The 22,404-nt window shown below is 38.5% G+C and overlaps 2 protein-coding genes across 2 annotated transcripts in view; one reads left to right on the top strand and one right to left on the bottom strand.

Moving 5' to 3' along the window:
• The window catches only part of HMBOX1 (homeobox containing 1), a 397,982-nt gene extending 396,967 nt beyond the window's left edge, over nt 1–1,015 (bottom strand). The window contains exon 1 of the mRNA XM_053709533.1: nt 861–1,015. The gene's annotated coding sequence lies outside the window, so the exon portion shown is untranslated. The remainder of the gene's footprint in view (nt 1–860) is intronic.
• A 288-nt stretch (nt 1,016–1,303) lies between these two features.
• The window catches only part of INTS9 (integrator complex subunit 9), a 271,893-nt gene continuing 250,792 nt past the window's right edge, over nt 1,304–22,404 (top strand). Inside the window, exons 1-2 of the mRNA XM_053711080.1 lie at nt 1,304–1,349; nt 17,275–17,402. Coding sequence (XP_053567055.1) covers nt 1,341–1,349; nt 17,275–17,402 — 137 coding nt within the window. The 5' untranslated portion in view covers nt 1,304–1,340. The remainder of the gene's footprint in view (nt 1,350–17,274; nt 17,403–22,404) is intronic.

Here is a 22,404-nt window from a genome sequence, read left to right as displayed (position 1 = left end):
AATCAAAAAACAATAACAATGGAGAATATATACATATAAATATGATATAAATTAAAAAAATGAACATGTATCCTAAAGTCTATGTACCATTAATGGTAACAGGGATAATACTTTAAAGCATATAATAAATACATCTGTTTAGCAAATGAATTGTACAATAAAAGTTGTAAGCTGTAAAGGTTTATCCCATACAACTCTAAATGCTACATATAGCCACTATTTAATTCCAAATAATAACAATTGTGTAAAATATATATATATATATATATATACATACACACATACATATATATATACACACACATACATTTATTTTCACAGTACAGTGTATAACTTCATATATATCATATATATCAGTTTCATGTAATGAATAACATGTTAGTTTGACTACACACCGAGACACACACACACACACACATATATATATATATATATACATACATATACACACACACACACATACATATACACACACACACATATATATATATATATATACATACATATACACACACACACACATACACGTATTACACAGTAGCACAACTACATAACTACTCTGAGCACTATACAACTATAGCTAAAAATTAACAACAAAAGAGTTTACAGAGCCAACTAGAAGACAAATGATGCAAACTACTATTCAGTGACTAATGATAGGAGAATAACAATAGAATACTGCCACTAATGTAATTAATAACCGCTGCACGCACCTCGTGTATACACTAACTATGCCGCTGTTAGTGTACACAGCAGCCTCCAGTACCTCCCCACCGCTTGTGCGGGCGCCATATGACAGCGGTGACAGCAGCTGCGCGAACTTTCCCCCAGGCTGGGCAAAGGAAGCACTACCTGCTCACCTGGCATATACCCGCTACTCCAGTAGCACCTCTTGGACAAGATGGGTGGCGGCAATGCCGGGTCAGCCCTCTGTGCAGTAAAATCCCTTGGATCTCCCTCCGAGTCACATCCGAACCTGACTTGTCTTTGTCTGTCTCCCCACCGCCATGTTGACACTTTACATCGCGCAGCATCCAACAGAAGAGCCACGGGACTCTGGGAGTTGTAGTTTCACGCACTGCTGGGTTCTCCCCGGGGAGCGTCTAAGAGTGTTAAGAGTTGGGACTACATCTCCCAGCATGCAAAGCCGCGAAAATATTACAAAACGCCTATCATATCAACATAAATTGACAGACCAGAAAAAAAAACAGCGTGTCTGGAGTTTAGGCGCAGCTACGTCACTTGTGACGTTTGGTGTAAGGTTAAAGACTACAAATCCCAGCATCCTATACATAGACAGGAAGGGGACATTACTCTGTATGTACAGGGACAAGTGAAAGATGAAGCTGGTGAGACTTTTGCCGATTTTATCTGTGTAGTTCTTTTTTTATTTAACCATTATTTTAATTTACTTACATATGCAGTTTATAAAAAATATATTATCTCTTAGTTTTGTAAGATTCCAGTAGTAACTGTGTTGTAAAACGTGTTAGCTCTTTTGTAAACTCTACAAAGCAAGAGATGCTTTCCCAGCGTGCTTAACACATACAAGTAGTGCGTTGTTTTACACTAGCTTATATCCTTAGGGACATACAACTATAATAAAACCTAGAGCATTTTCTGCTTGACTATGTTTTCACTCTCTTGTCGCTGGCATAGCATATGTTGTCAGCTAGTTCCCAGTGCTGCTCTAGAGCTGACTTTAAAGGGACAGTATACACTCATTTTCATATAACTGCATGTAATAGATTTACTTAAAAACTCAGTTTAGCATAGTATGTTGAAAAGTTAGCTGGAAAGCCCACTGCAAGTGGTAAATAAGACTCTCCCCCTCCTCCTTCTTTTGCTTATGAAAAGACCCTTTACACAAACAGGAGCAAGCTGGAGTAGGTAGCTGACGGTATTCACATCAAACTTTGGGGCTTGTTTAGGAGTCTGAAAATCAGAGCAATGTTATTTAAAAATAATCAAAACTATAATTTTTTTTTAAATAAAACTTTATGGACTATATAAATAGATTATCTACAAAATATATATGCAAATTAAAAATGAGTGCATAATATCCCTTTAATTTTGCAGGGGTTAACCACTTTGCTACCTGGAATATCATGAAAAAACTTGCCCAAAATACTGAAAAAAACGTTCATCACTCCATTTAAGCATAAATAGAACATTGCTTTTTTTTTATTTACCTTTAAAAAAAAAATCATTTATAAAATATATATATATTTTAGTAGACAACCCAAGGTGTTGATCTAGGCCCATTTCAAGTGTCAATGCCTTTAACTATCAGGCATTCTGCATTCACATGGTAATGGTTATCATATGAAGGCAGATGCCTGCCTCCCAGGAAGAGCAAGTCTCAGTTGTCACTTGGCAACCGAGACTGCAGGAACTTCCCGAAGGTCGGACGTAGATATGTTATGCAGTATGATCTATGTACCGCATGACGTATATCTACGTTCGATTGTCGCAAGGGGTTAAACACAGTTATATACAAGCAATAGCAAAATGGATTAACATATTATAGGATTTTATTTTTTGCACTTTTACATTCATTTAAATACGCTCCAAGGCAGCAATGAACTCCTGAGAGCTAGCTGAATATATCTGGTGAGTCACTAATAAGAGGCAGATATCTGCAACACCAATCATTGCTGCTCCTGAGCCTACCTATGTGTGCTTTTCATTGAAAGATACAGAGAGAATTTTTTTTAATAATAAAAGTAAGCTGCAAGGTCTCTTAAAATTGTATGCTTTATCTGAACAATGGAAATCTAATTTTGACTTTAGTAATGACAACAGATCTGTATACAAAATAAGTTTTAAAATTATTTTTTATGCTTTCGCAAGGTTTTGCGAAAGAAGAACAGTTCAGGGATAAACCCCTTGAAACCTTTTACCGTGGTCAACTGGGGACAGATGTAAATGAGCATGTGGTCTGGTCTAAGCATGTGGTCTGTATTAAAAATAGACTATTATTTGTGGCATAATTTGCTACAGAGAAAGCAACATCATCACAAGAACTTTTCAGGCCTACTGTAGGCCCTTAGTCATGTCTAATGGCCTATTATAGGCTCGAAACGTATGTTTGTATTCCTATGGACTCTGCGTGAATTGAATAAAGCTGGAATTATATTTTATTTTGTGATTCAGTGGGACGTGGCAGTCCTGTTTTACGTGCCTACCTGAGAAATATTGGCTTTGTGCTGTTTTCCAACCTATTGCTCAATATTGGGAGCAAAATTAATGGGTTTCGATGGGTGAGAAGCTGTGCACAAGCCTCACATCAACATGCACAATGCCAAGCGTCAGCTGGAGTGATGTAAATCACGCTGCCACTGGTATCTGGAACAGTTAAAAAGGTGTTTTCTGGAGTGATGATTCACGCTACACTATCTGGCAATCTGATACAAGAATCTAGGTGTGTTGGATACCAGAGAACTCTACCTACCGGCATGCATAGTATCTGCTGTAAAGATAATGGTCTGGAGCTGTTTTTCAGAGTTTGTGCTAGGTCCCTTAGTTCCAGTGAAGGGTCATCTTAAAGGGACATGAAACCCACAGTTTTTCTTTCATGATTCAGTTAGGACATACAATATTATCCCCTTAACGACCAAGGACATGCCAGACATGTCCTACAAAAAACAGTCGTTAATGACTAAGGATGTGCCTGGCACGTCCTCTGGGTCTTCAAGCGCTGAATGAGATCGTGATTGCTTCCAGCTGCTTTCGGGGTATTGCAGCAATGCCTCAATATTGAGGCATTGTGCAATACCCTTTTTTAAGCAAACTGATGAAGAGAGGGCAACTCTGTGACCCTCTCTGCATCGGCCAGCGATGGTGCCGAACGTTAGTGGCGTGGGAGGGAGGTTGGTGGGCGGCCCATCCCTAGGTCAGTTCCTGTCAGCGGTGATCCAGTTCTGGCAGTGTGTGCGCCACTTAGTGCTGAATAAGGGAAGGAGAGGGAGGGGGGAATAAGTGTTGGGAAAGGGATCTGGGAGGGGAAGGGTATTGAGTGGGGCAGCTACACTACGAAAAATATGTGATTATTTAAAAAAAAAAAAAAAACTAAACAGCCTAATTTTAGTGCAAAGTGGGTACTGCCAGACAGCTCCCAGTACCTAAGATGGCTGTATATAGGAAAAGGGGGAGGTTAAGAGAGCTGTTTGGGGGGGGGGGATCGTGGAGGTTGGGGGGTTAGGGGAGTACCTACACTGCAGAAATTATATATTAAAAAAAAAACAACCAAAAAAAACCTTTTACTTTAGTACTGGCAGACTTTCTGCCAGTACTTAAAGTGAAGGTCAATTTCTGCCATTCGCAATACACTGTTTTAAACCTTATCTTCAAATTATTAAAGTCGCTGAGTTTATAAATAACTAATCCATTTCAAATAAAACATATATATAAAATACCCCGTTATCGTGATTAGCTCCGCCCCTACCACACTTCCTTACTTCTATGCTGTGACGGCGCATTGCTTCCGACAAACGGACTACGCTCGTGCACAAGTGTCTCTTTGAAATGCGCATGCGTCTCTTCAACTCAATAGCGCATGCGTTTCATTAACCGACGTTACTTTGTATTCAACAATTCTGAGAGGGGAAAAACGCATGCACGTTTCATGAACGAGCATGACCAGGATGACGCGCTGTTTGTTTTAACGCATGCACATAACATTGAAATGACGAAACAGAAAAGGGGCTGGACGTCACGGGGGTAAACAATAGATTGGATCCAAAAACTGTCAATCAAGAACGGCAGTATGGCGGGCGGATTATACAAGTGAAACGGAGCCGACAGAAAAGGTTAAAAATAAAACTTTTACTATTATTTGTAAATAATTTGATGAATGAACATCATACTTAATTTAGTGAAGCTATTGAAAAATGATAACCACAACCCCAGACTTGACATTCACTTTAAGATGGCGGTGACAATTGTGAGGTGGGGGAGGGAAGACAGCTCTTTGAGAGGGGTCAGGGAGGGATCAGGGGGTGGGATGTGTCAGGTGGGAGGCTGATCTCTACACTAAAGCTAAAATTAACTCAAAAAGCAACGCCAAAGCCATATATGTCTGCTATTTCTGAACAAAGGGGATCCCAGAGATGGATTTACAACCATTTGTGCCATAATTGCACAAGCTGTTTGTAAATAATTTCAGAGAGAAACCTAAAGTTAGTGAAAAAGTGAACATTTTTTTTTTTTTTATTTGATCGCATTTTGCGGTGGCATGAAATAATCAAAATGGGTCTAGATCAATACTTTGTGTTGTCTACTAAAAATATATATATACATGTGAAGGGTTATTCAGGGATTCTTGACAGATATCAGTGTTACAATGTAACTATCGCTAATTTTAATTAAAAAAAAAAAAATGGTTTGGAATTAGCAAAGTGCTACTTGTACTTATTGCCCTATAACTTGCAAAAAAAGCAAAGAACATGTAAACATTGGGTATTTCTAAACTCGGGACAATATTTAGAAACTATTTTTTTCATCATATTTTATAATTTTTTTAATAGTAATTTATAAGATACAATGAAAATAATGGTATCTTTAGAAAGTCCATTTAATGGCGAGAAAAACGGTATATAATATGTGTGGGTACAGTAAATGAGTAAGAGGAAAATTTACAGCTAAACACAAACACAGCAGAAATGTAAGAATAGCCCTGGTCCTTAACGGTGAGAAAATTGAAAAATGGTCTGGTCACTAAAGGGTTAAACAACTTTCCAATTTACTTCCATTATCCAATTTCCCTTATTACCTTGGTATCCTTTGTTGAAGAAACAGCAACAATGCACATGGGTGAGCCAGTAACACAAGGCATTAATGTGCATCCACCAATCAGCAGCTCCTGAGCCTACCTAGGTATCCTTTTCAACAAACGATATCAAGAGATTGAAACAAATTAGATAAATTGGAAAGTTGTTGAAAAATATATATTCTGTCTGAAGCATGAAAGAAAAAATTGTTTCATGTCCCTTTAATGCAACAGGATACAAAGACCTTGTAGACAATTTAGTGCTTTCAAATTTGTGGCAATGGTTTGGGGAAGTCATGACTGTGCTCCTGTACACAAAGTGATGTCCATGAAGACATGGTTAGACATGGTTGTAGAGAAACTTGAGTGTCTGCACAGAGCCCTGAACGCAAGCTGATTGAACACAGTATGAATTGGACCACCAATTACAAGCCAAACCTTCTCTTCAGTGCTTGACTTCACAAATGCTTTAGGCTGAATGGGCACAAATTCTCCCAGACAAACTCCAAGATCTTGTTGAAAGCCTTCCTAAAAGATTGGTGTCTGCTCTAGCCGTAAAGAGGGGGCCAACTCCAAATTTAATACCAGTGGTTTTGGAATGTGATGTCTAACAAGCTCATATAGGTTTGATGGTCAGATGTCTACTTTTAGCCATATATCATGTCTCTATGTGTAACATATAATATGGAGTGAGAGTGTTTATACAGGAAAGTCAGGCTAAATAATGAATGTATAATTCAACATTTTATTTCTCTTAATTAAACATTTTGTGGGGAATGTTTAGTACCTCTTTAAAGCAACTCCTGCCCTTATTGCCTCTTCAGTTTCCTATTTTACAGTTTTAGTAGGAAATCTCACTCTCACAATAAGTTCTGTTCTCTGTCTGTGTTTTTGATCTATACAATATATTTCAAATTTGATGTTGATATTAATGTCTAAAGTTTGTAAGGTAATCCAATGGTTAAATTCTGATTTATAAGATCAATCAATGAAATTCTGAGGTGCAGATAAAATTATATTATCTCAAATTAATACTGAACTTTTTTTCTTGTGACCATGTGATGTAAGAAGGTTTTTCTAGTCACCAAATAACTTTCTCTAATTTGTTTGCTTGTTTTACAAATAGTGAAGGGGTTACCTGTGGAGCACTGCTGATACCGAGGGGATATAGGCAGACAGTGACCCAAAGACCAGCAGTACTTGCATGACTGCCGCTGCTTATTGGCTCAGTGGCTGTATTGGCTCAGGTCCAGCAGTGCTCTGCTGCTCCAGGGCAGTACTTTAACTATGTGCTTAATCCATTTGACAGGCTAAATGCATAGCATTACATGTTCACTAGTGCTACAATTCTCACTAATTACAGTATGCCACTATGATATCCCTTTTAAGGGATGCAATGCTATAATACTTTTCACCATAATGTGTTCCCAATAACTTGTTATACCAGCTGCAAAATATTATATGTATAGGTAGTTTCTCCTTTATATTTTTTTATATTTAAAACTGCTGCTTTTGCTAATTGAAACCACCACCTATTGTTCTGAAGAACACGTCCATTCAAATGGGCTCAATCTGTAAACATCCTTATTGAATCTCACTCTCTCTATACATAAAGGCTAATACAGTACTTAGTTACTGAAGTTTTCTTTATTTGGTAGTTTTACTGAGCAAAACCAGCTATTTCAGTTGCAGAAATAAACAAAAAGAAAACATTTACAATAAAGTGTCTCTAAGTCAGTGGTTGACAAATCTATTTAAAAATTAATTGCCAGGAAGAATATTTAGGAGCTAAACAGTGGTATTTGTAAATACACTCCCCGGCCACTTTATTAGGTACACCTGTTCAATTGCTTGGTAACACAAATTGCTAATCAGCCAATCACGTGGCAGCAACTCAGTGCATTTAGGCATCTAGACGTGGTGAAGATGACTTGCTGAAGTTCAAACCGAGCATCAGAATGGAGAAGAAAGGGGATTTAAGTGGCTTTGAACGTGGCATGGTTGTTGGTGCCAGGCTGGCTGGTCTGGATATTTCAAAAACGACTTATCTATTAATCTACTGGGATTAATCGCCGTGATTTGAAACCGCAGCAGTATGCAATTTAAAAACAAGAAATCCAACTCTAGAGCGCATTTTCATAGTCGCCGCTTGAATCTTAAATGCAAATATGGTTGCACTGCCCACATGCAGGACGTACACGTCCGTGAAACATAGTACTTCATCAAAAATGTAGACATTTATTGTAGCGGAGGGGTCAGAAGAACAGAGCTGGGTAGAAGAGACAAGTGTCCTGTATTGGGAGATGGGGAACGCTCTGCAACTTACACTAAACTTGTGTGCAGGAGGTTACTTTAATTTGTGCGGGAGTCCTGTAGCAGTTGACTTACTCTAAACATGATCTATTCTGCACTAATAAGGCTCTTATCAGCCCAACTCTTACTGCCGCTGGATAATCTAGAAACGGCTATGCAACATCAGATGATGCAGCTTTATATCCGGACCCCCTCGGTAAGGATCCAACAAGGAGTTCAGACGTAGATGTTCCCAGACTTCTGTTGGATTTGCGTGGCAGGCGTTAGACTGTTGCATCATGCAGGACTATACTATTGCTTAGTATAAGAACTGGTTAAAGAGCAGTGGGACATTAGTTGCTGAAGGCAGTTAACTTTGAGACTGGATTTTCCCTAATTTTTTTCTATATATTCCTCCTGCCTTAAAGGGACACTCAATCAAAATTAAACTTATATTATTCAGATAGAGCCTGCAATTTTAAACAACTTTCCAATTTACTTCCATTAACAAAATGTGCAGAGTCTTTTTTTATATTTAAACTTTTTGAGTCACCAGCTCCTACTGAACATGTGCAAGAATAAGCGTGTATGCATTTGTGAATGGCTGATTGCTGTCACATGGTACGTGTATGCATTTGTGATTGGCTGATGGCTGTCACATGGTACAGGGGGAGTGGAAAAAGATATAACTTTTAAAATTGTCAGAAAAAAAATCTACTACTCATTTGAAGTTCAGACTAAGTCTTGTTATCTTGCATTTGTTGATTATGCAAATCTACGGTGTTGACTGGTCCTTTAAATCTAGTAGGGGTTTACTCTAGTTATAAAAGTCGGAAGAGAGAGAGAACAGTCTAGCTTCTGTTCTATCTCATCGAGTGCTGTTCTCTTTCGATTTTTACTCTAGTTGTACTCTCAAATTCAAGTCCTATTGATTACTGCAACAATGGTATACTATTTGGAAGGTTATATTTAAGTTTCTTAGAGATGCCTCTGTATTTACAGAAAGGAATTCCTATATTTTACTATGGTAATACTCTTGTCACTGTATGGGATAATGATTTCCTTTAAGTTCTATTAACGGCATATCTTTCATGTTTGTTTGTTTTTAAGCAATATAAAGTTTATTTTTCCTTTGTTATATTATAAAATAGGAGATAATTAATAAAAAGCCAGGTAAGTATTCTGCGGACCACTCTTTCATTATGACTTTAGCTTTCTAATCGGTGATCTTCACATTAATTTGTTGTATGTGTTACTCTACTGACTATGTAGTAGATCTTTATGTTTATGCATTTCTCTTAATAATAAAAGGTACAAAAAAAGGTCAGTGTATTTTATGATTCTGTACAGTTTAATGCACTTTTTATTGACAAATGTATGTTTAACAGTTATATTTGATTTTTTTTAAAATCACGATTAAAATAGCAATCGTGATATTTTATGGCCAAATCGCGATATTCATTTTTAACCATATCGCCCAGCTCTAAACCAAATTATGCAAAATACCATCTCTGAACGCACAACACGTCGAACCTTGAAGCAGATTGGCTACAGCAGCAGAAGACCACACCGGGGTGCCACTCCTATCAGCTAAGAACAGGAAACTGAGACTACAATTCATACAGGCTCACCAAAATTGGACAATAGAAGATTGGAAAAACGTTGCCTGGCCTGATGAGTCTCGATTTCAGCTGCGACATTCAGATGGTAGTGTCAGAATTTGGCGTAAACAACATGAAAGCATGGATCCATTCTGCCTTATATCAATGGTTCAGGCTGGTGGTGGCGGTGTAATGGTGTGGGGGATATTTTCTTGGCACACTTTGGGCCCCTTAGTACCAATTGAGCATCGTTTAAACGCCACAGCCTACCTGAGCATTGTTGCTGACCATGTCTATCTCTTTATGACTACAGTGTACCCATCTTCTGATGGCTACTTCCAACAGGATAATGCACCATGTCACAAAGCTGAAATCATCTCAAACTGGTTTCTTGAACAAGACGATGAGTTCACTGTACTCCAATGGCCTCCACAGTCACCAGATCTCAATTCAATAGAGCACCTTTGGGATGTGATGGAACAGGAGATTCGCACCATGGATGTGCAGCCGAAAAATCTGCAGCAACTGCGTGATGCTATCATGTCAATATGGACCAAAATCTCTGAGGAATGTTTCCAACACCTTGTTAAATCCATGCCACGAAGAATTAAGACCGTTCGGAAGGCAAAAGGGGGTCTAACCTGGTACTAGCAAGGTGTACTTAATAAAGTGGCCGGTGAGTGTAGATGTATAGAGAATAATTAAGAGGTAAAAGATTTGGGAACCAATGGCTCCCTTGGTTTGACAAGCCCTGCTTTAAGTATTATATAATATAGCAAAATTAGAAATTAAAAAAACATATTTACCAAGAAATGGAAAAATATCTCTTATATATTTCATAGCTCCTAAATAATGCAAAATGGTTTTCCATCTGGAAATTGTAGATGTAAATTCTGTTGCAGCAAAGCATCATTAAAGGGACAGTCTAGTCCAAAATAAACTTTCATGATTGAGATAGAGCATGTAATTTTAAACAATTTTCCAATTTACTTTTATCTCCAAATTTGCTTTGTTCTCTTGGTATTCTTAGTTGAAAGCTTAACCTAGGAGGTTCATATGCTAATTTCTTAGACTTTGAAGGCCACCTCTTTTCAGAATGCATTTTAACAGTTTTTCACCACTAGAGGGTGTTAGTTCATGTTTTTCATATAGATAACACTGTGCTCATGCACGTGAAGTTATCTGGGAGCAGGCACTGATTGGCTAAACTGCAAGTCTGTCAAAAGAACTGAAACAAAGGGGCAGTTTGCAGAGGCTTAGATACAAGATAATCACAGAGGTTAAAAGTATATTAATATAACTGTGTTGGTTTTGCAAAACTGGGGAATGGGTAATAAAGGGATTATCTATCTTTTAAAACAATAAAAATTGGTGTAGACTGTCGCTTTAAACAGGAGTTATGCTGTCACTACCCTCTGCTTTCCAGTGTGCTTCCATGATTCTCCTCTTTGATCTGACATTGGTACAAGACCAGGAGTCTGAGGGCTTGACAAATACTAAGTGCCACGGTGCCCAGAAAATGGAAGCAAAACTGAAATGGGCTAGGCAGTGGTACAAACCAATAATGTGTAGTTTATGGTAAGATTAAGGCGAGGTGCACAAAAACAAGAGCCTTCACATTCCTCCTGTATGTTTGATTGGAGAGGGTTTCCCCAATGATAAATAGATCATATTATGTTATGATAAAGTAGTATCAATTACAAATTAGTCATTGCTTAAACCCTATTCTCCTATTAAAGTGCCAAAATACTATTTACTGTAACTTAGAACTGAAAATGTCAAATTAAATAAATGGACCCTGGCACTCAGTAAAATGCTCTTTGAGCCCCTGGTATGAAAGAAGCGGATTATAGACACTACCTTTTACCTTTTGAGGCATTTACCTGCATCGACGTTTGACACTTCTGGTTGCCTCATACAAGCGAGACGCAGCACTCCACTCTTTTTTTTTTTTTTTTGTCCCTTTTTATTGCAACAAATGTAATAGCTAGAGTTTGCATATGTTCATATGTGCGTAACAAATGGGGGCAATATTGTTTAATTACCATTGTATGTGTGTATGGACAATTAAGAGGTAAAAGCACTGTAGCATATGTTCTCAGTAAGCAATGTGGTTAATTTATATGTGTCACACAGCATTGATTTAACTCCTTCATTGTGTATTTGTGACAATCAATAGATTAGAGCAGTGAGGGCTAACCTTGGCACCCCTGATGTTCCCATGATGCTCAACTAGACTTCAAATAGCTTAAAGGGACATTGTAGTTCAATTTAAACTTTCATGATTCAGAAAGGACATTTAATTTTAAACACATTTTCAATTTACTTTTATCATCCAAAATTGCTTTGTTCTCTTGGTATTTTTAGTTGAAAGCTAAACCTAGGTAGGCTCATATGCTAATTTCTAAGCCCTTGAAGGCTGCCTCTTATCTGATTGCATTTGGCAGTTTTTCACAGCTAGAGGGTGTTAGTTCATGTGTGCTACATGGATAACATTGTGCTCACGCCTGTGGAGTTATTACTTATGAGAGGGCTCCTACTGACTAAAATGCAAGTCTGTCAAAATAATTGAGATAAGGGGGCAGCCTACAGAGGCTTATCACAGAGGTAAAAAGTATATTAATATAAACCGTTAATTATGCAAAACTGGGGAATGGGTAATAAAGGGATTATCTATCTTTTTTGAACAATAAAAAGTGTGGAGTATACTGTCCCTTTAAGTATAATGGGAAATGTAGTTTCCAAACTGTGGTGTCATCATTGGATTAGAACATTGCTGCATATGTGATATTGGCATACTACTATATAATTCAGGGATTGACACATTTATTTCGAAAGTATGAGCTAGGAAGGATATTTTGGAGCCAGGGAACACACACTTTAGCAGCAATATGGTGGCACAGAAAATTACGTTTTTAGATATTTAGCAAATTTACTGAGCCATATTCTGTGATTGCCTCATGTGTGGGTGTTATATTTTATAAGGCAAAGACAGCGTGAATTGTTTACACTGTAACTTTATACTAATATCATTATACTACTCCTGTCCCTAGAAAAATTATCATTATAGATATCTTTTGCTTGGTGAGCACGGCTGGATGCCGGTATGAGATGTGATTCGTCTTGATGAAGGCTTCTGTGAAAGCCGAAACGTCGACCTTTAACAAATGTTGCTATTAAGAACAATAAATAAGTTTTTGCTGATACATATGTGTCCCATAAAAGTGAGTACACCCCTCACATTTTTATAAATATTTTATTGTATCTTTTCATGTGGCAACACTGAAGAAATGACACTTTGCTACAATGTAAAGTAGTGAGTGTACAGCCTGTATAACAGTGTAAATTTGCTGTCCCCTCAAAATAACTCAACACAGAGCCATTAATGTCTAAACCCAAATTGGGCCCAAAGTGTCAAAATGTTGTGTGGCCACCATTATTTTCCAGCACTGTGTTAACCCTCTTGGGCATGGAGTTCACCAGAGCTTCACAGGTTGCCACTGGAGTCCTCTTCTACTCCTCCATGACAACATAACGGAGCTGGTGGATGTTAGAGACCTTGCGCTCCCCCACCTTCCATTTTGAGGATGCCCCACAGATGCTCAATAGGGTTTAGGTCTGGAGACCTTCTTGGCCAGTCCATCACCTCTACCCCCACTTCTTTAGCAAGGCAGTGGTCGTCTTGGAGGTGTGTTTGGGGTCATTATTATGCTGGAATACTGCCCTGCGGCCCAGTCTCTGAAGGGAGGGGATCATGCTCTGCTTCAGTATGTCACAGTACATGTTGGCATTCATGGTTCCCTCAATGAACTGTAGCTCCCCAGGGCCGGCAGCACTCATGCAGGCCCAGACCATGACACTCCCACCACCAGGCTTGACTGTAGGCAAGACAAACTTGTCTTTGTACTCCTCACCTGGTTGCCACCACACCATCTGAACCAAATAAGTTTGTTGGTCTTATCGGACCACAAGACATGGTTCCAGTAATCCATGTCCTTAGTTTGTCTTCTTTCTTGTGCATCATCTTTAGTAGAGGCTTCCTTCTGGGACGACAGCCATGCAGACCAATTTGATGCAGTGTGCGGCTTATGGTCTGAGCACTGACATGCTGACCCCCACCCCTTTATCCATTGCAGCAATGCTGGCAGCACTCATACGTCTATTTCCCAAAGACAACCTCTGGAAATGATGCTGAGCACATGCACTCAACTTCTTTGGTCGACCATGGCGAGGCCTGTTCTGAGTGAAACCTTCCTTTGAAACCGCTGTATGGTCTTGCCCACTGTGCTGCAGCTCAGTTTCAGGGTCTTGGCAATCTTCTTATAGCCTAGGCCATCTTTATGTATAGCAACAATTCTTTTTTTCCGATCCTCAGAGAGTTCTTTGCCATGAGGTGCCATGTTGAACTTCCAGTGACCAGTATGAGAGAGTGTGAGAGCGGTAACACCAAATTTAACACACCTGCTCCCCTTTCACACATGAGACCTTGTAACACTAACAAGTCACATGACACCGGGGAGGGAAAATGGCTAATTGGGCCCAATTTGGACATTTCCACTTAGGGGTGTAGTCATTTTTTTCCAATGGTTTAGACATTAATGGCTGTGTTGAGTTATTTTGAGGGGACAGTAAATTTACACTGTTATACAGGTTGTACACTCACTACTTTACATTGTAGCAAGGTGTCATTTTTTTCAGTATTGTCACATGAAAAGATATAGTAAAATATTTACAAAAATGTGAGGGGTGTACTCACTTTTGTGGTATAGTATGTATGTATGTATATATATATATATATAATTTTATGTGTGTGAGGGGGGGGGGGAGCTGTTTGGGAAGTGTCAGGTGGAAGGGTAATCTCTACACTGCAGCTAATATTATCCTTGCAAGCTACCTAATTAACCCCTTCACTGCCGGGAATAATTTAAGTGTGGTGCGCAGCTGCAATTAGCGGCATTCTAATTACCAAAAAGCAATGACAAAGCCATGTATCTCTGCTATTTCTGAACAAAGGGGATCCCAGAGAAGCTTTTACAATTATTTGTGTCATGATTGAACAAGCAGTATGTAAACAATTTAAGTGGGAAACCCAAAGTCTGTGATTATTTTTTTTTATTCTACTTCATATAATCACATTTGGCAGTGAAATGGTGGCATGAATATATCAAAAAGGCTCTATTTCTGTTTAAAAGGAGTGATAGATGGCAAAATGCTTAAAATTCTCGGGTATTTTGGGCAAGTTCTCCTCTGAAATTTGTGGTAGTGAAGGGGTTAATGTATAAAAAGCTTGTTCTCTTAGTCTATTCAGTGCATGAAATATACTAGTGCCTTTTCACTGTAATCTTAGTTTATAAATTCTCTCTGTCCAGAACAGTACAGTAATGCACTCTCTCAGGGCTTGACAAATTTGTTTAAAATATAAAACCGTGCTTGACCAGTACATGGCTGCTCAAGAAATGGGCCTGGAATTGAATTTGTGTGTACCCTGTTGACCGATGTTTACTTACCACAATACTCCTCCCCAGTATATGTATTTATACCCTAGGATATCTGCATCACATTGTGAATTGCACAGCATTATGGAAATTTTAATTCTGTTTCACGCATGGGAACTATAATTCCCATCATGCTCTGTGGAATTCACAGTGTGATGTTAAAGAATGCAAGGTGGAATCGGCCTTCTGTGAGGTTCTGGGTTATCGAGGGGTTAATGAGCCATGCCATATCACTTTATGGCAATCAAAGGGTTAAATCATTTCCACAAGCGTGTTATTCTGTAGTGATTTAGCCTTTGAATGTGCCCGTGGAAATTAAGTGGTTGACTAATCTGTATGCTTTTATGGTAAAGAATTATTGCAGGTTATTTGAGTTGGAGATATATAAAATCTCAAAAATACAATACTTTCTAAATTGATTAATTAAAAATATAACTCTTGCATTTTATATTATTTTGTTTGATTTTTTTTGTAAAATACCTCTGAAACTTGTTTTTGCGCCTCTGTATGCAGCAGATTGCCTGACTTGGTTACATACAAAGTGATTGCTTAGAGCAGTGCACATACTTCTTTACAGCTAGCCATAATTACCCATTTACATGAGATCAAATAAACATACCAGTGTTTTCAAGTGCTTTATTACTGGTCATTACTTTGTTAGCACAGTATGCAACCACCAATCAACAAGTGCTGAACCAAAAATGGGCCGGCTCCTAAGCTTTCATTCCTGCTTTTCAAATAAAGATACCAAGATAACGAAGAAAATGTGATTAATAGATGTAAATTAGAAAGTTGCTTTAAACTGCATGCTCTATCCGAATCATGAAAGGAAAAAATATTTAGTATCCCTTTTTAACTGCTGATTTATTCATACATAACAATATTTTTATGTCCCTTAGATAGAGAAAAGAATACTACAATGGGCTCCATTTTTTATTATCCGAGGGGACAAGGTTTGCGGTCATGAATCCTGTTTGCCCAGCCTTGCGGCTAGCGAGCAGCAAAACATTTACGATTGCACAAGTTTCTGCCGAGCCCTGCTCGTGCGTCGCCAGTCACGCGCAAAAGGGGGAATGATTGAAATCCGCCACACTTTAGGTAGTTCAGAGGTCATCTAGTGTTTCAGGCTTGCTCCAGCGAACCTGAAACGCTGGGGCTCCGAAGCTGATAAATGAAGCCCAATGTCTTTTTAATGTACATAAATATTACAAAATTGTGTATATTTCTTTTAAAACATAGTAACACCTTTTTTTTTCTTGAGCCCTAGTGTCTTAAAGGAACATTTAAATTCTAAATTTATTTTCCCATAAAACATTTAAATTATGCAGGCTAGAAAGTGACTGTTTTGTCTGCTTTTTTATGGCATTGAGATCTGAAAATGAGTCCCCTGCAGAGGCTGGAGTGTGGTTTGTGGAATGCAGACACATGACTTTTACATGCTGCACAGTGATTAGCTGATATGCACAGGAGCTAATTTTATATCTGTCCCTAATTGACCATAGTAAGAGATATTCATACAGCACTCGAGGCTTTTCAAGGAGTGTGTTCCTGTGTTGCAAATACAAATTTTGTTGACAAAATTACATTTTAAAAATGATTTATTTTGTATGCAGATCATTTGCAATACAGTGATTATTTTCTGCGAAATATATTCAGAATGAGTTAGTCGTTCCCAAATGTCCTTTTATGCATCTAATTACACATTTTTAATTACATTTTATACATTGTTTATTTAGCCAAATAGGTTAACAGTATTTTGAATTAGGACCAATTATACTTGTAAAAAAAAATAATAAAAAAATCTGTTTTATCTATAGAGATCGACTTGCTTCTTCCTTGCTTGAACATTTCTGAGAGCACACTAGGAGAAAGGGCATCTGAAACTGATCAGAGACAATAAACTCTTGTCCAGTTAAGTGCCGTAAAACAATTTAGCAGCGGTTAATGCACAGATAATTAGCACTCCAGTCCTGTCACCCGGCCAACACTATCCTTTCATCTCTCACCCCTGAGCTTCCTTTTTATGTTGCTATTCAAGGCAATGTCTTTAATATTTCATGCTTCTATTCCTGACTGTTAACTGATTATTGTTTTTAATACATTTCTCTTGTTTTAGTACTGTTTATCTGGACATCCCACGCTTCCATGCAATATCCTCAAGTTCAAATCCACCACAATCATGTTGGACTGTGGTCTAGATATGACGTCAACCCTCAACTTTCTTCCTCTGCCACTGGTCCACAGGTAATTCTAGAAATCTGGTCATGTATGCCATATTTAGCTCTGTGCAAAATTGTTTTATTTATATATTAAAGGGACACTGAACCCAATTTTTTTCTTTACTGATTCAGATAGAGCATGCAATTTTAAGCCACTTTATAATTTACTCCTATTATCAATTTTTCTTCGTTCTCTTGCTATCTCTATTTTAAAAAGGAGCCAGACAATTTTTGGTTCAGTACCATGGACAGCACTTGTTTAATGGTGGGTGCATTTAGCCACCGATAAAATAAGCAAGCACAACCCAGGTTGTGAACCAAAAATGGGCTGGCTTCTAAACTTACATTATTACTTTTCAAATAAAGATAGCAAGAGAATGAAGAAAAATTGATAATAGGAGTAAATTAGAAAGTTGCTTAAAATTGCCGCTGGTCCACAGGTACTTCTAGAAATCTGGTCATGTATGCCATATTTAGCTCTGTGCAAAATTGTTTTATTTATATATTAACCCCTTAACGACACGAGTCGTACAGGGTACGTCGCACACAACCTGGTCTTTAAAGACCAGCGACGTACCCTGTACGACTTTGGGGATTAAAGCGGCTGGAATCGATCCTGATCGCTTCCAGCCGCTTTACAGTTATTGCAGTGATGCCTCGATATCGAGGCATCCTGCAATAACATTTTTCCCCCATCCGATGCAGAGAGAGCCACTCTGTGGCCCTCTCTGCACCGGCATCGATGGCCGCAATTGTTGGTGGGTGGGAGCCGACGTGGGAGGCCATTGATTGAAGAGAGAGGGGGAAGATTGAAGTTGTTGGGCGTGCACGGGGAGCGGCGGGCGTGCGTGTGCACAGGGAGGGAGCGGGTGGGAACCGCTATACTACAGAAAAAAGTTGATTGATAAGTGGGAGACGGGGGGGGGACAGCAGACAATGTTAATTGTAAGGGATCTGGGAGGGGGTGGTGGTTTGTCTATGGTGGGGGAAGCTACACTACAGAAAAAAAATAAGTACCCAAGATGGCTCCCAGTAAGGTAGAGGGGGAGGGTTAGAGAGCTGTTTGGCGGGGATCAGGGAGGTTGGGGGCTAAGGGGGGATCCTACACAGCAGCATATGTAAATATGCTATACAATTTATTATTTTTTTAAAATATACCTTTTATTTTAGTACTGGCAGACTTTCTGCCAGTACTTAAGATGGCGGGGACAATTGTGGGATGGGGAGGGAAGAGAGCTGTTTGGGAGGGATCAGGGGGTGTGATGTGTCAGGTGGGAGGCTGATCTCTATGCTAAAGCTAAAATTAACCTTGCAAGCTCCCTACAAGCTACCTAATTAACCCCTGCATTGCTGGGCATAATACATGTGTGGTGCGCAGTAGCATTTAGCGGCCTTATAATTACCAAAAAGCAACGCCAAAGCCATGTATGTCTGCTATTTCTAAACAAAGGGGATCCCAGAGAAGCATTTACAACCATTTATGCCATAATTGCACAAGTTGTTTGTAAATAATTTCAGTGAGAAACCTAAAATTGTGAAATATTTTAAGTTTTTTTTTATTTGATCGCATTTAGCGGGGAAATGGTAGCATGAAATATACCAAGATGGGCCTAGATCAATACTTGGGGTTTTCTACTACACTAAAGCTAAAATTAACCCTAGACGCTCCCTACATCCTCCCTAATTAACCCCTTCACTGCTGGGCATAATACACGTGTGATGCGCAGTGGCATTTAGCAGCCTTCTAATTACCAAAAAGCAACACCAAAGCCATATAAGTCTGCTATTTCTGAATAAAGGGGATCCCAGAGAAGCATTTACAACCATTTATGCCATAATTGCACAAGTTGTTTGTAAATAATTTCTGTGAGAAACCTAAAGTTTGTGAAAAAATCTGTGATCAAGTGAACATTTATTTATTGTTTTTTTTTATTTAATCGCATTTGGCGGTGAAATGTTGGCATGAAATATACCAAAATGGGCCTAGATCAATACTTTGGGATGTCTTCTAAAATAAAATATATACATGTCAAGGGATATTCAGGTATTCCTGACAGATATCAGGGTTCCAATGTAACTAGCGCTCATTTTGAAAAAAAAGTGGTTTTGAAATAGCAAAGTACTACTTGTATTTATTGCTCTATAACTTGCAAAAAAAGCAAAGAACATGTTAACATTGGGTATTTCTAAACTCAGGACAAAATTTAGAAACTATTTAGCATGGTTGTTTTTTGGTGGTTGTAGATGTGTAACAGATTTTGGGGGTCAAAGTTAGAAAAAGTGTGTTTTTTTCCTCATATTTTTAATAGTAAATTATAAGATTTGATGAAAATAATGGTATCTTTAGAAAGTCCATTTAGTGGCGAGAAAACCGGTATATAATATGTGTGGGTACAGTAAATGAGTAAGAGGAAAATTACAGCTTAACACAAACACCGCAAAAAATGTAAAAATAGCCCTGGTCCTTAAGGGAAAGAAATTGAAAAATGGCCTTGGTCCTTAAGGGGTTAAAGGGACACTGAACCCATTTTATTTCTTTCATGATTCAGATAGAGCATGCAATTTTAAGCAACTTTCTATTTTACTCTTATTATTAATTTTTATTCATTCTCTTGCTATCTTTATTTGAAAAGCAAGAATGTAAGTTTGGAAGCCAGCCCATTTTTGGTTTACAACCTGGGTTGTGCTTGCTGATTGGTGGTTAAATGCAGCCACCATTAAACGAGTGCTGTACAGGGTCTGAACCAAAAATTGGCTGGCTCCTTAGCTTAGATGCCTTCTTTTTCAAATAAAGATAGCAAGAGAACGAAGGAAAATTTACAATAGGAGAAAATTAGAAAGTTGCTTAAAATTGCATGTTCTATCTGAATCATCAAAGAAAAAAATTGGGTGTAGTATCTCTTTAACCCCTTAATGACAACTGACGTACCAGGTACGTCATGCATTAACAAGCAGTTAATGACAATGGACGTACCTGGTACGTCAGTTGTCAAACAGAGTGCTGGAAGCGATCACAAATGCTTCCAGCAGCTCTGAGGGTATTGCAGTGATGCCTCGATATGGAGGCATCCTGCAATACCCCTTTACAAGCCTCCGATGCAGAGAGAGCCACTCTGTGGCCCTCTCTGCACCGGTAGCGATAGTGCCAGTGTCCGCCGGGTGCACGATGCGCGTGCACGATGCGCGAGTGTGCACGTGAGCGTGCATGTGCGTGTGCACGGGGCGCACGTGCACCCATTAGCCACACTGACACCAATGAATGAGGGCAGAAAGGGGAAAAAAAAAGGGATTTTTTTTTAAAAAAAATATAAAAGGATCTGGGTGGGGGTGGGGGTATTGTGGGGGGCTGCTACACTACAGAAATAGTTTTTTAAGTAAAAAATAAAATAAAAATACTTTTTGGGGGGTTTTTGGGGCCAAACTGGGTACTGGCAGACAGCTGCCAGTACCCAAGATGGCGGTAATTAGGTAGGGGAGAGGGTTAGAGAGCTGGAGGGGGGATCAGGGAGGTTGGGGCTAAGGCAGGGGTCCATCACAGCTAAAATACTTAATTATTTGTATTTAAAAAAAAAAAAAAACCTCTTTTATTTAGTACTGGCAGACTTTCTGCCAGTACTTAAGATGGCGGGAACAATTGTGGGTGGGGGAGGGAAGAGAGCTGTTTGGGAGGGATCAGGGGGTGGGATGTGTCAGGTGGGAGGCTGATCTCTAAAATTAACCCTGCAATCTCCCTACAAGCTACCTAATTTAACCCCTTCACTGCTGGGCATAATTAACGTGTGGTGCGCAGCAGCATTTAGCGGCCTTCTAATTACCAAAAAGCAACGCCAAAGCCATATAAGTCTGCTATTTCTGAACAAAGGGGATCCCAGAGAAGCTTTTACAACAATTTCTGCCATAATTGCACAAGCTGTTTGTAAATAATTTCAGTGAGAAACCTAAAATTGTGAAAAATGTAAAGTTTTTTTTTTTTTTTATTTGCTCGCATTTGGCGGTGAAATGGTGGCATAAAATATACCAAAATGGGCCTAGATCAATACTTGGGGTTGTCTACTACACTACACTAAAGCTAAAATTAACCCTACAAGCTCCCTAATTAACCCCTTCACTCCTGGGCATAAAACACGTGTGGTGCGCAGCGGCATTTAGCGGCCTTCTAATTACCAAAAAGCAACCCCAAAGCCATATAAGTCTGCTATTTCTGAAAAAAGGGGATCCCAGAGAAGCATTTACAACCATTTGTGCCATTATTGCAGAAGCTGTTTGTAAATAATTTCAGTGGGAAACCTAAAGTTTGTGACAAATTTTGTGAAAAAGTGAACTTTTTTTTTTTTTTTTGATCGCATTTGGCGGTGAAATGGTGGCATGAAATATACCAAAATGGGCCTAGATCAATACTTTGGGATGTCTTCTAAAAAAAAAATATATACATGTCAAGGGATATTCAGGTATTCCTGACAGATATCAGGGTTCCAATGTAACTAGCGCTAATTTTGAAAAAAAGTGGTTTGGAAATAGCGAAGTGCTACTTGTATTTATTGCCCCATAACTTGCAAAAAAAGCAAAGAACATGTAAACAATGGGTATTTCTAAACTCAGGACAAAATTTAGAAACTATTTAGCATGGGTGTTTTTTGGTGATTGTAGATGTGTAACAGATTTTGGGGGTCAAAGTTAGAAAAAGTGTGTTTTTTTCCATTTTTTCCTCATATTTTATTATTTTTTTTTAGTAAATTATAAGACATGATGAAAATAATGGTATCTTTAGAAAGTCCATTTAATGGTGAGAAAAACGGTATATAATATGTGTGGGTACAGTAAATGAGTAAGAGGGAAATTACAGCTAAACACAAACACTGCAGAAATGTAAAAATAGCCATTGTCATTAAGGGTAAGAAAATTGAAAAATGGTCCGGTCATTAAGGGGTTAATACATTTTGTATGTATTCTTAAAGGGACGGTAAACACTTTGAGGATTTTTGTATTAAATGTTTAGATTTGTGTAACTCCTTTTTATGTACTTGAGC

The sequence above is a fragment of the Bombina bombina genome, chromosome 4 (assembly GCF_027579735.1).
Source record: "Bombina bombina isolate aBomBom1 chromosome 4, aBomBom1.pri, whole genome shotgun sequence".
Taxonomy (NCBI): Eukaryota; Metazoa; Chordata; class Amphibia; order Anura; family Bombinatoridae; genus Bombina; species Bombina bombina.
Note: the sequence above shows the minus strand (reverse complement) of the source record. Positions and strands in the feature narration are given on the sequence as shown.